The following is a 14,064-nucleotide window of genomic DNA, read 5'->3' as shown; positions in this document are numbered from 1 at the left end:
CCCCCCGCCCCCCGCCCCCAATAAATACCCCTCTCAAAGGGGCGCCTTTCAGCTGGTCCCACTGCGCGCCCTGCTCGGGACAATGCCGATCAGCCGGTGGCCGATGCTCCGTCCCGGGGCAGGACGCCTTCGCCGGCCTCCCCTCTCGCCTGGGCCTGGCGAGGCCCCATACTCGCCCACTGCGCGAGTACCCACGACCGGGTGCATGCCCTGGCGGCGCCCATTGCCCCCGGCCATGCGCCACAGCCAGACTGGCGGAACGCCGCGTCGCCTGTCCCCCGGGGACATGTCTCTGTCCCTTCCCGGGCACTCTCAAGAATGGGTGGATCTCCCGGCGCTTCTTCTTGGCACATCCCCGTGCCCCCTCCCCCTCGCCGAAGGGCCTCTTGCGCGGAAAGCCAAGACACCGAGCGCAGACTTCGCATGCGGGAGGGGCGCTCGGCACCGGCGCGGGCGTTGCCCCACCGTGGCGCTTGTGATGGACCATCCTTTGGTCTTTGCCCTGCCGCTCCCGTGCCAGGTACGACCACGGGGAGCCCCTTGCCCACGGTGCCCGGTCACAAGGCAGTCGCTGATTCTTGCCCCGACCCCCCCTGGCACCCCCGGCCCCCATGCCCCCTGGGACCACTGATCCGGAAGGATCACCCGCGCGGATGGACGCTGTCCCGATCCGGTGCTCGAATGGCCGCGGCTTGCAGCTGCCGGCATGCATGGTGCGGCTTCTCCGAAGCTCGATGCGTGCGACGGCCCGACCCCGAGGCCGCGATGCAGGGCGGCCGTGGCCTCTCGATCATGGCCAACGGGCGCCATCATGGCCAAGGGGCGCACCACATGCCGCGGGATGCCTCGACACAATGGCTGGTAGATGCTCGTCGAAGCACCCGCTTGAGGTAAGTTGGTACCCGCCAAGGCCGGTCGGCAGGTCAGCAGGCGCCGACCGAGGGGCGTCGGCAGGAACGCCGAAAAAGACCGACCGGCGAGGGCGAAGGAAGCGAAGAATCGCCGTGGACAAACGCAGGCACGCGCGCGATCGAGTCCGCTACGAGAGCACAGGCCCCCAGGCGGCCAGTCAAGGGAATCGCAGAGGCGGGGTCTGCCGCGGAATCATGCTGGACCGCCTACCCACCGGGTGCGCCGCCGGAGGGCACCCCCCTGATCCCGAAGATAGGCAGCGCTCGTGGCATCGGCTGGATCTTGGCCCCCTTCTGGAGCCCCCGAAGCGATGCGCCGCCCGGCACTTCAACCCGGGCGCCCGTCGGGGCGGCCGATTGCGCACATGTTCCCGGGACCAATCGTCAGAGGCCCCCCGGCCCGGAAGCCGGTCACCCGGCCCCACACCCTCACGTCGCCTCGGGGACCACCACCGTGGGCAGGGCGTGCTGGCCGGAGCCGGCGTCTCGACTTCGAGACACATGCGCACGGAGTGGCACCCCGAGACACGGGTCCCGACTGTGCCCTGCCCTCGACCAGTGCCGCCAGGCCCCTTTGCTTGCCGCCCCCCCCCCCTCCCCCCTGGCCCGGTGCGGGCGTCTTCTCGCGGCCTTCGGATTTTGGGGTGATCTCCACACCGGCCGGGAAGGGGCCTGCCGCAGCCTGACATTGTTGCTCCCTGACACGGCCGCCAGCCGCCTGCGCCTTGGCGAGGGCTCAGCCGCGACAGTCATGCGCGCGCGCGCCCGGTACGCCCGTTGGTCCTGTTGGCGGCGCTGTACCCTTCGAAAATCGCCCTGCATGGTGCAAAGCACAGGCAAGTGCCGGTGAGCCCTCGGACCCCATGGCGACTCTGCCAAAGCAGGTGGTCGCGCCAACGCACGCTGCCATAATGAAGTCCGGCCACAAAGCCGGCCCGAGTCGGTGACGCAGCAAACGCATCGACCGCTCCAGGGGCAGGGGGGGGGGGGGGGGGGGCAGCATGTGGATGCTTGGGCCCTTGCGACGGGGGATGTGTCGCCCCAGCCGCCAGCCAGGGCGCCGCCCTTGACAGCCACCCACATCGCCAGAGGGCAGGAAGCAGTGGTTCTTGTGGTCTTTCGCTGCGCTCGAAAGCCCCGGCCGTTGTTTTTTTTTTTTTGGCGTGTTCCGCCAGCGGCTCCTCTTGGCTGGCACCCTCGAGGCCCCCAGTCGCCCCACACTGCGCGGCGCATTGGCGGTGGCTGGGCTGCTCCCGGCGGATGACGGGCAGCCCGTATTCCCCAAGCCCCGGGGACAATGGTCCACGCCCTTGGGCAGTGGGCCACGGGGTCTGCGGATCCGGCCAGCACGGTGGCCATCACCTCCAGGTGTTCCCTCAAAGAATGCACCGGCGAAGTGGTATAGCCGGGGTCCGGCGAAAGGACACCTGGAAAAGCCAGCGGGACTCCTCCTCCGCGCCGTGCGGGAACAGGTCGCCCATTGGGAGAGGCCTCGGCCATCGGAGGACTCGCCGGCCGCCGGGAGGGGGGCGCCCCGTTTCGGGGCCAGCCGAGCGCTCCCGGTTGGCCAGCTTCGTCGGCGTGCAGAGAGCATTCAAATCGCACAGGCCGCCGGGCCGCGCCGAGATTCGGTCAGCGCTCAGGCGCAGAGAGGTGCCCCGGACCCTGCCGGCCGCGCGCCAGCCCACCCCTTTGTGGGGATAGCGGAATGGGAAGCATAATCCCCGGCTTCCGGCCGCACTCGGCACCGCAGGTGGCACGCTTGGCTGTTGGACGAGTGGCCCGCTGCTGGGGCAGCACCCGCAGGCAGCACCGGTAGCAGGCTGGCCAGCAAGTGCGGCGGCATGCCCAGCCCTGGTGTCGGACGACGCCCTCCCCAGCACCATTGAGCGCGCGCACAAGCCCGTGCGCTCTCATATTGCCTCCTTGTCCGGGAGCGCCGGCACGCGTGGCGGCCAGTTGCCGGCAGCATCGTCCGGGGTCCGGGTAGCGTTCCCGTGTGTTCGCGCGCCCTCGCCACGGGCCGCCCGAGCACACCGACGCACCATGCCGGAACCATAACCATTGGCACAACTCCATACCGAGGGACGCGCCGAGTCCGCCCGGAGGTGAGCTCCAGCCGGGCTCGGCCCTGGACCCGCCTGGCCGTGGGGGACCCCTCTCGGGCCGAGCGCCACCCGATGGCACCCGGCCGCCCCTTTCGATGCCAGCGTCGTGGCTCACGTCGAGCGCGACCCTCTCGGGGGAATGCCGCACGACATGGGTCCTCGCTCACCGCCATCGGGACAAATGCATTCGGCCGCGGGGTGCGCCCCGGCAGCCGCGGTGGGGCAGCATCGCGGAGTGTACCCCGCTCGTGTCGCATCCAACAGTCAGTCATCCGGACCGTCGGCCCCCGCCTGGGCATTGGATCGCTTCAGCCGGCCGGCTGCTGTACACATGACGTCAGTTCATGGCAGGCCAAAGAATCCCGCCTGCAGCCTGAGCCGCGCATGTTCTATTCTCCGGCACGCCCCCCCAGGGAGTGCAGCCCCCGGCCCAGGCGCAGGCCCGCCGGAAGCAGGGCTCGGGATTCCCTCGGCGGCCAATGAGACGTACAAGCTCCTGAGAGCTGGCAAGCGTCCGCGTGCGGGAGCCGCAAGGCCACGAAGCAGCAGCCCGGTTCGAGCACACACACACACACACACACACACACACAACATCGCCGCTTCGCGAGCACCACGCGCAGGGCCTACCCCTGCCTCCTGAAGACGAGACTGCCCCGGCGAGGCTGCCGCCGGCGGAGACTTGCCCCCTTGGCAGGAGAACCGGCCGGAGGCCATCCCGGAAAACGACCACAGGCACGAAGGCCAACATGCCTCCGCCCGGGCCCCAGTGTCGCCGAAGAGGGCGGCTCCGGCAAATCGACCAGGTGGAGCGGGCGGGCAAACTACAAGGGCCTTCGGACGCCAAAAAAGCTCGAGGGCAGGCCCGAGAACGGGCCCGCGCGTCCGCCCGAGAGGCGTGTGTCAGTCGCCTTTCCGAGAACGCCTCGACGCTCCGTCGCCAAGGGCTTGGCAGTCAGGCGGGCCCTCCACACGACCTCCCTCGGGTCCTTCGGGCTCGGTCGCGATGAGCCGATCGGGGGACCCGCCGCAGGGCCGGCCGATGGGCGTGCCCCCGACGCATGTGCCTCTCCGTTCGGGCATCCTGTTGGTCGGGGACTTTTCCCGCATACCCCCCTGCCAAGGCCGTTGGGCAGGTGTGCGAGACATCCCCCCATTGACAACCACATGCAACACGCGTCTAGAGGGCATCTCCGGTCATTTTCCCACGCTTGTGGTGGATTCCTCCACGGCCCAGAGAGTCTTCTGCCCCTTTGGGCGACGCCTCCGCCAAACCGCTCTGCCATCCCCCCAGCCGTCGCTCCATGATCGGGGGGGCGGGGAAGGGGGAGAGGGCCTCCCACGCCCGGTCCCGCACCGATTGCCAAGGGTGGCGATGGGACCCCTCCGACAGGGCCGGGCTACGCGTGCGCGTCCGGCGGGCTGGTACCCCGGCAGGGGGAGGACGCTTTCAATTGACGGCGATACCGTCGCCCTGCACGCGAGGGAGGGCTCTGCCGGGCATGACCCGCGCCATGGATAGCACATCAAGTGCGACATGACCATCGGTCCCTGGGACGAGCATGCCCCGATGCCTTGACAGCATCGGGCTCGGCTGGCCGGCCGGGCCATGCTCCAAACGCAGCCTGCTCCAAGGCCCAGCCTGCCCTGGCGCGTCGTCGGGCCTCTGCCCCAGGATGCCCCGCCTCCCTCCAACACCGCTCCCCGAGTGGTGGTTTGCCTGCTTCCCGGGCCTAATTCGCCACTCACGCCACCATGCGAAGAGGCACCACCTCGAAGAGGCGCCTTTTTTTCTCATCTTCTTCCTCCACGCCCAGCCCTCTCGCCCTCTCGTAGTTTCTTTCTGTCCCGGTGCTGGCCGGTGCTGGCCCACCTTAGGCCGATCACCCAAACCGGTTACTTTCCACCCGGCTTCCAGGCCGCCCTCCGCCCGGCTTCCGGCTTGTACATCCCTCGACGCGTGGGGCACGCGCGGCCGCGTGCGGCTTCGCCGGTCCTCGACGCGGGGCCCCTGTTGGCTGCCGGGTGGTCAAGGCCCAAGTGCCAGTCAGTCCAGGCCGACGGGGCACCAAAATCCCAGCCTCGCCGATCGAGTGAGCGCCCTACTTGAGCCGAGGCCACCACTTGGGAGATGGAGCTGGATCGTGTGCTGCCCCTCGCCTGGCCAGGCCGTCGGCGGGGAGGGGGGGGGGTCTGCCCACAAGCATGCTGCTTGGCCGGGCTGTAGAGGGGAGCCGGTGGTCAGGCATCTCCTGCCCTCGCCGGCTGGTCCAGGTGGCGGCTCTGCCCCCTGCTTTGGCCCTCGGCCGTGTCTCGCGATCCCATGGGGAAGCGTGTGATGTGACCGCACTGTCGATGCTCTGGTGCTGCTGGACCGTGCGCCAGCCGCACCGCCCCGGTCATCGGGGGCTGGTCTCCGGCGCCAGGGCAAGGTGTGGGAACGCATCCGCTCGCCGGGGGGAACGGTTGTGTGTTTGGCCCCCGACGGCCGGGCGGGGATCCGGGCTGTCCTCTCGAGCCCCGACAGACTGGCAGCCGCTTGGATGCCATGGCCCTCGGGTCGTTAGCTTCCAGGCAGGGCCATGCAGCATGCATGCGCCCGGGTGCCATTCGGTCCGGCTCGCCGGGGGCCCATCGGCGCCCTGCCCCTGGGTGGCTGATGGCCGACAACGCCCAGCTCAATGCCGACATCTTGTGGCGTCCCTTTGGAGAGGCTGACGGCCTTGCCCTGAGACATCGAACGGGAGAGGGGGATTTTGGCGGAGGGACACCTCGCCACTGGCGACTTGTCCCCAGGGAGAGCGTAGCCTGCTCCCTCGGGGGGCTTCCTCCCTCCTCCTTTTCCGCCAAAAGCACAACCACCCAATGGTCCCAGCCACGCTCCTCCCGCTCTCCGACAATGCGCCATCATCAGCGTCAGACACAGGCAAACATGCACATCAACACACCGGCACATATGCACCCTTGGAGACATGAGCAAATAAACACACAAACATGTCAACAGACACACACAAATACACAGCGGCCATCGGCCATGGCTCATTTGGCCGGCCGCTTGTCTGTATTCCAAAAGGCGAAGCGTGCCTCGAAGCCGTCCCCCGATTGCCGGCAAGTCGGAGCCCGGCCGAGCTCGCGCCCGGTCAGGAGCCATTCAGACCGCCGGCGGCCACAAAGAGCGCGGCGCATTGCTGGCGGAAGGTGGCCGCCAGGGGGCGCCGCTCGGGATCCGTCTGCCAAGCAGCCTGGACCAGCCCCTCGGCAGCATGAGACGAATGCACACACACCGGCCGCTGGTCCGTCTGCACGGCATCCGCAATATGCTGCAGGCTCATCCCGGCCCAGGGGACAGTTCGAGTGAGGCACTCATTGAGCAAGATCGCCCCGGCATAGATGTCCGCCGGGAAGAATAGCCCCGGCTCCAGGGACACCCCCCGGCGGAAGGCCGCCAGCAGCTCCGGCGCCGCGTACCGCGCACTCATGGCATTCAACTTCGGCACGGTGGTGATGAGGGCCGAGGATCGATCGGTGTTCAGGTTCTTCGACGTCCCCAAGTCCCCGAGGGCTGCCCGCCACGAACCGGCCACCGGGCTGACAAATACATTGCCCGACTTCAGGTCACAATGAGCAACCCCATGGGCATGCATCGCCTCCAGCCCCGTGGCCCATTGCCGGCAAATGTCCGCCAGCTGCACCGGCGACAGGACAACCTCCGAATGCAGCAACGTGCTCAAGTCCCCCTCGAAGCGCTCCATCACGATGGCCGGCGGACTTTGGCTGTAGCCATACAGTCGCACGATGGTGCCATGATCCCGCAGCAGCCACATCAAGGCAACCTCATTCTGGAACATGGACACATGGGTGGGCTTCATGCCCTCGGCCTTCAGCACCTTGATGGCCACCACCTCCGGGCAGCCCAGCCGAGCGGAGATACCGGCTCCGATGGCCCGCGCGGCCACCACGCTGGCCTGGCTCCCGGCGCCGATCGCCTCCCCGGGCTCCGGGACAAAGTCCACCGCCATGTCGACCAGGATCGTCCCGGGCAGGGCCAGCTCCACGATGGTGTTCAGCATGGTGGCGTCCTCCGTGTCGGGGGCCTTCCTTGATGTCGCCGCACCACGGCGCCGATACACCCAGATCACCACCGCCACCACAAGCAGGATGGCCAAAAGCAACAAGCCCACGGAAAGCCCCACGACCAGGCCAACGCGAGACCCGGTCGACCCGGGGGGCTGCTGGCAGTCCGAGGCAGCCGGACCGACGCAGCCCGCGCGACAGCTCACATGGCAGGGCAGGCAGGCCGGCGACACGGCGCCATCCGCCTCCGGGAAGAAGCCCACCGGGCAGGAGCCCACACAAAGATCGACCCCCAAAAGAAGGAGCCCCGGCTCGCAGCGCCGGCAGGTGGCAACATCCGGGCAAGCCAACGACCCATCAACATGAAGCTCGCACTCCGGCTGGTCCGCAGGCGCCTCGCATGCCTCGCACCCGGCGAAGCAGCCAAGACACACCCCCTTCACCGGAACCAGGGAGCCCGAGCAGGCCCCGGCGCAAGTGCCCTCGGCCGGATGGAGGAGCCCCACATGGCAACCGGTGCACCGGTCCGCGGCCTCGAAGCAACTCGAGCAGGTCCCCGCGCATGGCCGACAGAAGCCCGACCCCGGGGGCTGGAACTCCCCGACCGGGCAGAAGGAAAGACACGCACCCGCAGAAAGCACGTGCTCCGGATCGCACACCGTGCAGAGGGGCTCGCACGTCGACCCGGAGGCCTCGCACGCCAGGCACCCCGGCGGGCAGGCGACACACCGCTTCGATTGCCGACAGCCAAGCCACCCAACCGGGCAGTCGGCCACACAGGCCCCATCCGGCTGGAGCATGTGCCCCAGCAGGCAGTCCGTGCAATGCCCCGGACCATCGCACGCGCCGCAGGAAGCATGGCACTCGACACACAGGTCGCCCTGCGGAAAGTAGCCCCTCGGGCAGCCAGCCAGGCAGGACCCATTGAGCCTGACGCCGCTGCCATGGCAACCGGTGCATTCATTGGCCCCGGGCCCGGAGCACATGGCACATGTGCCATGGCAGGGCAGGCACTGGAGGCCGCTCTGGTAGGTGCCACCCGGACAGGCCGCATAACACCGATTGCCCCACGCCAACGGGGCACTCGCACCACAGGCGAGACACTGGTCGGCCTCCAGCCCGAAGCAAGTGGCACAGGTCTCATGGCAGCCGGCGCACAGGCTCCCCATGGAGAACGTGCCACCCGGGCAAGCGTCCACACAGGCCGCCTGGTCGAGAAACCACCCACGCTCACACTGCGCACATGTGCCGGGAGCGCTCGGGCAAGTGGCACAATGGTCCCGACAGGCGGTGCAGCCGGAATCCGACGTGTTATACCCCACCGGGCAGGCCTCCACACAGCGCACGGGCAATGGCCCGGGCGCCAGCGCCAGTAGACCCCCCAGGCAGGTGGTGCACTCGGTGCTTCGGACACCGGTGCATGCCGCACACGAAGCATGGCAAGGCAGGCACCGCCCATTGACGGCCACATGCCGGGTGGCACAATGCTGGACACAGCCATCATCCTGCAACAGGGCATCCTTGCACCGCCAGCAATCCCGGTCCGTCGGGCCATTGCATGTGGCGCAGGCCGGAGCACAGGGCACACACTGGCCGGAAACCGGATCCCGGAACTGGCCATCACCGCAGCCCGACACACAGGTCCCCACCCCGGGGGCACTGTCGAGAAGCTCCAGCCCGACATCGCAGCCAGTGCACTCGGTGCTCTCCCCGCCGACGCATGTGCGGCAACTGAGGTCGCATGGCTGGCAGGACTCGCCATTGGCCCAGCTCCCCGGCGGACAGGCAGGCACACAGGCATCGGCCCCTGGTGCCAGGAGGAGAGCCGGCTCGCAGGCCAAACACCCGTCCACCGTGCACGACTGACACCCTTGGCTACAGGGCACGCATGCGCCAGGGGCCCCGGGTGCCGGCTTGCTGGCCCAGCGGAAACCCCTCGCACACACCTGACACGCGGTCGCACTGCCGACACACAGCTCGCAACTGGCGGCGCACTCGGTGCACCGGTCGCTCCCGACAAACTCCCCAGGCGGGCAGGTACTTCCGCACAGCGAGTCCACCAGCTCATCCACCTCCAGGAAGATGAGTCCCACTTTGCAGGACAAACAGCTGGACCCATTGGCACATTCGGCACACGACCCATGGCAGGGCCAGCAGGAGTTATCGGCTCGGAAGAAAGCCCCACCGCACGCCGTGCAATGGGTCGGCGACTGGCACGCCAGACAGCCCACCGGGCAAGCCCGGCACACACCGGCACCCACATCGGGCCACATGCCACCCGGGCAGACGCCCACACATGCGCCACCATGGAGCAGCTGCCCCGCCGAGCAGGATGTACACGCTCCCGGGCCCGGGCCACTGCATCCGAGGCAGGTCCCATCGCACGCACGACACACATCGCCATACGTGCCCACCGGGCAACTGTTATCCAGCGAGAAGACCAGCTGCCCGGTGCTGGGGGAAAGGAGCAGCAAGGTCAAGATCGTCCCCCGCGGTGGCGCCTGTGCCGACTCGATGGATGGCCCCGGCCCGGCCTGGGCGATGACCGGCAGCCAGGGCCCCGTGCCGGACGCAAGGCGCAGCTCGGCCGGCAGGCTGACAAACACCGCCGGCTGAAGGGCACACCGACCGGCCACGCCATCCGGGCAACGGAGCAGCGAAGCCCCCAGGAAAGCCCGCGCCAAGACCAGCAGCACACTCGGATACTCCGGGCCGCCATTTGGCAGGGCAACCCCCTGGAACAGGGCATCCAGCCGGCCGCCCACGGGATTGGCCAGCCCCTGGGGGAAGACCCCCAAAACATGGCGGCTGTATGCCAGGTCGATGGACCGGCCAGCTGGCAGCATGTCGCCGGGCACCTGGAGAACCAGCCACTCGGGGCCCTGAGCCTTGGTCAGAATTAACTCCGGCCAGGCTCCCGCCCCTCGAGGGAGAAGGACTGGCGCGAAGAGGCTGCCCTCATCCGGCATCCCCGGCAGGAGGGCACCGGTGATGGCCTGCTTGCGTGAGTCGCTTCCCAGCAGAGACCATGGGCTGACCGTGGCCCGGCCCGAGAAGGTGCTCCACAGTAGCCAGTCCCCGAGGGCGGGATTCGCACGGCCGGCCGACGTCTCCCCCGGCGCGAAGAGATTGACAAAGCCCACCCCTTGGACGACCTCGGTCAGCACAGTCTTGGTGCTGGGATCGGCTTCAAGGACAAACTGCGCCTGATCCGATGTCAGGACGAGAGCACGCCCGGCATCCAGACGTCTGACCTCGATGCAGCCGGAAATGAAGGTTCCCTCGGCATAGGCAGGCTCGGAGACGCACATGGCGGCCTCGCCGGGCTCGCAATTGAGCCACGCAAGGAAGAGGAATCCCCCGTCAGTGCACATTAATAGCAAGTGGCTCAATCGGCCGTTGTGGAGGAACGGCCCGGCCTCGGCAAAAGACCGAAAATCAGCATTTAAAGAGGAGCCAAGGAGGGACACCGGCTGAAGTGGGGGCTTCGTCAACTGACCAATGGCACTGGCCGGAAGGAAGTAGACGCTTCGCGAGGAGGCAAAGAGAAGCACCCCGGGCGGGGGGGAACCCAGCCCCGGGCTTCGTGGAATGATCGGGCGCGAGGAGTTGCCATCCACCGACAGCCAGGTGGGCCCGATGGCGACCACCGTCACGCCCGACGGCAAGCCCGGCAAACTTTCGCCCAGGGGAACGGTGATGCTCAACGGTGTCGGCGACAGGCCGCGTGGTTGACAGGTGCCGGCGATCTCGGTGAAGCCCACTGAGCAGGTCTCCACGCAGAGGGTCTGCCCATATTGGCCGCTATTTTCCGGGAAAAAGGAGTCCTCGCACACGAGGCAGCCATCGGCACTGCAAGTCCGACAATGGGGATAGGGACAGGGCCGACACACATGATCCGGCTGGGAGAAGGGTGCCCCATCTGGCCAGCAAAAGAGAGGGGCATGAATAAGAGGGCACGGGGTGTGCGCGTGTGCAAAGCAGAAGCGTCAGGAGCAGCAAGGACATGGGGGAAAAAAAAAGACCCACTCGATGACATCAACATCGGTGAGGAAAGAGAGCCAGAAAAAAAAAAAACCCTGGCAAATAGCCATGGCCATACCGGTGGGCCGGTCCAAATACCAGCCATCAGCACAGCCCGCACACAGGAAGGCAGGCGACACGAAAGGCGACGCCGCATGCCCAAGAGCACAGGACCACCCGCGCGATGAGCTGATGGGAGGGGTGCCATCTTCGCAGACGATGGTGTGATCGGTGCCGCAGCCAAAGACCTCCGGCGGAAATAGCGCGGTGTTTCCCGACACGAGGGTCCACTCGCCAGAACCGGTGGCGGTGATTTTCAAGCGCACTAGCTGCAAGTCCTCCAGGTCATCGGCGAAGCCCGGCGGCAGGATGACCCGACGCCAGGAGAATTCCCCGGCATGTGCCACGGCCATCCACAATCGGTCACGAGCATCCACCGCCTCGGCAAGAACCAGGTAGAAGGGCGCCGTGCTGTCGGCCATGGCCCGGCCCGGCGGAGCCAAGATCCGACCTTCCGCCGGAGACGGCCGGACCGGGGATGCCACCGAGGTGAAGGACGTATCCGGCCAAAGATCATAACACTGATACACAAGCACTGTCCCGCTCTCAAGAAGGACAACCACATCCAAGCCATCAGGGCAGTCGGCCGCGGTGGAAAAGAAACGCGTGGCCGCCAGATCGCGAATATCCGAAGAGACATTGAGAGAGTCCACCACGGGGTTCCGTTGCCAGTTGGCGGCCAAGAGGCGATCGCCATTGCCCAGGAAGAAGGTCCGCCCGATGCCGGGGGCCGCCACAACCAGGCCGGCGGTGGCGATGACAGGGTCCTGCTTCAAGTTCAGGCTGGCTGGCGTCAGATTGCCCATAAAAACACTGCCCTCCGAACCGGCGGCCTGTTTGGACACACCAAGCACTTCGACAGATTCATCGCTAACGGCAATGCCAGCCAGCAACTCAGCACTCGCCCCGGGCAGGGGAAAGGCATTCATCGAGGAGAGCAGACCCACATGGCTCGAGGTGTGTTCCACCAGCACGGGCTCCAGGGAATCCCCCACAGGGAGCATCATGACTTGTCCCGGCCAGGGATCGCCAGAGCGTAACCGTGAAATGGAAGACTTGTGCCCATCAAAGAAGAGACCCCACCGAACCTCCGAAAGGCCGGCCACACCGTCCTCCTGTGCTTTGATGTGGAAAAACTCGGCACTCGTCGACACCCCGGCCACTGAGCCCTGGTTGGCCGCCGTGGCAAAGGACACCGGCGCAAGCCCCTGCAGGACGGGGTAGCTAGCCGCGTGCAAGAAGAGATCCTGGCCTCGAGAAGGACCAACGAATAGAGTCAGCAGGTGCAGCGAGGCCAGCGAAAGTAGCAGGACCAAGGGCTGCATGGCTGTCATGGGCCGATGGGCCGTGAGTGGCGGGCTGCTCATCCGCCGAAAGGTGCGCCCTCGGGTCCTCTTTTCTCCCCGGTGCGAACCGGTCGGCAGGAGGGGAAATGGCGAGAAGCGAGAAACGGGGGGGGGGGGGGGGGGGGGGGGGGAGGGAAGGGAAGGGAAGGAAGTCTAAAGGCGCGTAAGTGCGGACCCTGGGAGGATCTCCCCCTAAAGAAGCACCTCCCGCCCACCCCCTCGCACGACAAGGCGCCGGTGGGTGGTGCCCAGCAACGTTGGCCGCGATCCACAATCACACCCTCTCAAGCGGCTGAGTCTCGGGGGAGGGGGGCGGGCCGGGACATTGGAGTCGGCCTCGCGTGCGAATGTTTCTGCAGGCAACAAGAACTCGGCCTCCGTGGCCCGGGTGGAGGGGGGGGGGGACACCCAGCGCGTGGGCTCGACGAACCAAGCTCAGGGGCCCGGAGGACGGTGGCCGTTTCACGGGGCGGGGGGGGGGGAGGAACTTGGCCGGGGGAAATGAGACACCATCAGTGACACACTGTCACATCGCCGGAAGCCACTTCGGCCCGAAGTCCCGGGCAAACGCCGGCAACCACCACCGCCAGGCGTGGGGACACCCGGAACATGCCACACGGCCAGCGGATGTGCCGTGTGGGCGGACGCATTGGTCGGAGTCGGCCGGTGCACTGGATGTGTGCGGTGATGTCCCGAGTCGCTGGTAGACGATCGAATCGGGGCGAAGCCATGAAAGGTTGCATCATCGGGGCAAAGGCACGCTTGGAAGAATTCGCCCGACCGCGGCCCAGAGCGAGGACCACGCTTTCCCCGGACCGAGAAGGACGACGGAAGCAGAACGTCCAGAGTCGAAGCGTATATTAAGGGGAGGGGGGCCGGGAATATAAAAGCCCTTTATTGCACGCTCCTTGAGAATGCAGAGAACACCTCATGCCCAGGGCGATTGTGACATGCCACCAGCTCTTTCCCTGGCCTTCGAACATGGCGTGGTCCATCGGCACTAGGGGGCGGCGCCGGGGCTGGAAAATCGGCACCCATGCATGTTCCTTCCGCCGGACTGGGGCAGTATCCCCGAGACACCCATTAACCAAATCGATGGGTGAGTTACAAACTTGAAACACAGCCATGCCGAAGCATCAGGGCACGCGGCGGAGAGGCATAGCTCTCGATGTCCAGATCAGGGCGCCGGCCCGAGCATTGGCTACTGAAAGGTGACATCACGTGCCGCAAAGGAAGTGCCCACGATGCTTCCCGAGGAACATCCCGGATCCCAGCCGTCGAGTAATCCCTGCGAACCATGAATAACCCATTGCTCAGACTATCATCGTGCGTGCCTCTGGATGACACATCGACTTTCATCCTTGATTCGGCGCTTCGCGTTGATATCGGATTGAGCGAGGTTCTTGGTCCATTGTCCGTTGGCTCTAGCCCCTCTCTTTCCCCCCCCCCCTCTGCTCCCCTCTTCTGCACTCCCGCTCGCGTCCTCGTCGCCGTGGCGGGCCAAGGCCCATCGTCCATTCAATTCCTCGCAACAGAGGGACTTTC

General features: G+C 67.0%; 1 protein-coding gene across 1 annotated transcript; it reads right to left on the bottom strand.

Moving 5' to 3' along the window:
- Positions 1 to 3,613: 3,613 nt before the first annotated feature.
- Positions 3,614 to 12,634, bottom strand: H696_03224 (TKL protein kinase). The gene is made up of 2 exons (XM_009497110.1): positions 11,193 to 12,634; positions 3,614 to 11,012 (listed from the first exon to the last, which is right to left on the bottom strand). The coding sequence occupies exons 1-2, from the start codon at positions 12,538 to 12,540 to the stop codon at positions 6,157 to 6,159; spliced, it is 6,204 nt and encodes a 2,067-aa protein (XP_009495385.1). The 5' UTR covers positions 12,541 to 12,634; the 3' UTR covers positions 3,614 to 6,156.
- Positions 12,635 to 14,064: the final 1,430 nt, after the last annotated feature.

Source organism: Fonticula alba (assembly GCF_000388065.1).
Source record: "Fonticula alba strain ATCC 38817 unplaced genomic scaffold supercont2.4, whole genome shotgun sequence".
NCBI lineage: Eukaryota > Rotosphaerida > Fonticulaceae > Fonticula > Fonticula alba.
Note: the sequence above shows the minus strand (reverse complement) of the source record. Positions and strands in the feature narration are given on the sequence as shown.

Coding starts and splice junctions, on each gene's coding strand:
- H696_03224 (XM_009497110.1), bottom strand. CDS start 12,540: ATGAGCAGCCCGCCACTCACGGCCCATCGGCCCATGACAGCCATGCAG. Junction 11,013..11,192: donor GTATTTGGACCGGCCCACCG/GTATGGCCATGG, acceptor TTTGCTGGCCAG/ATGGGGCACCCTTCTCCCAG.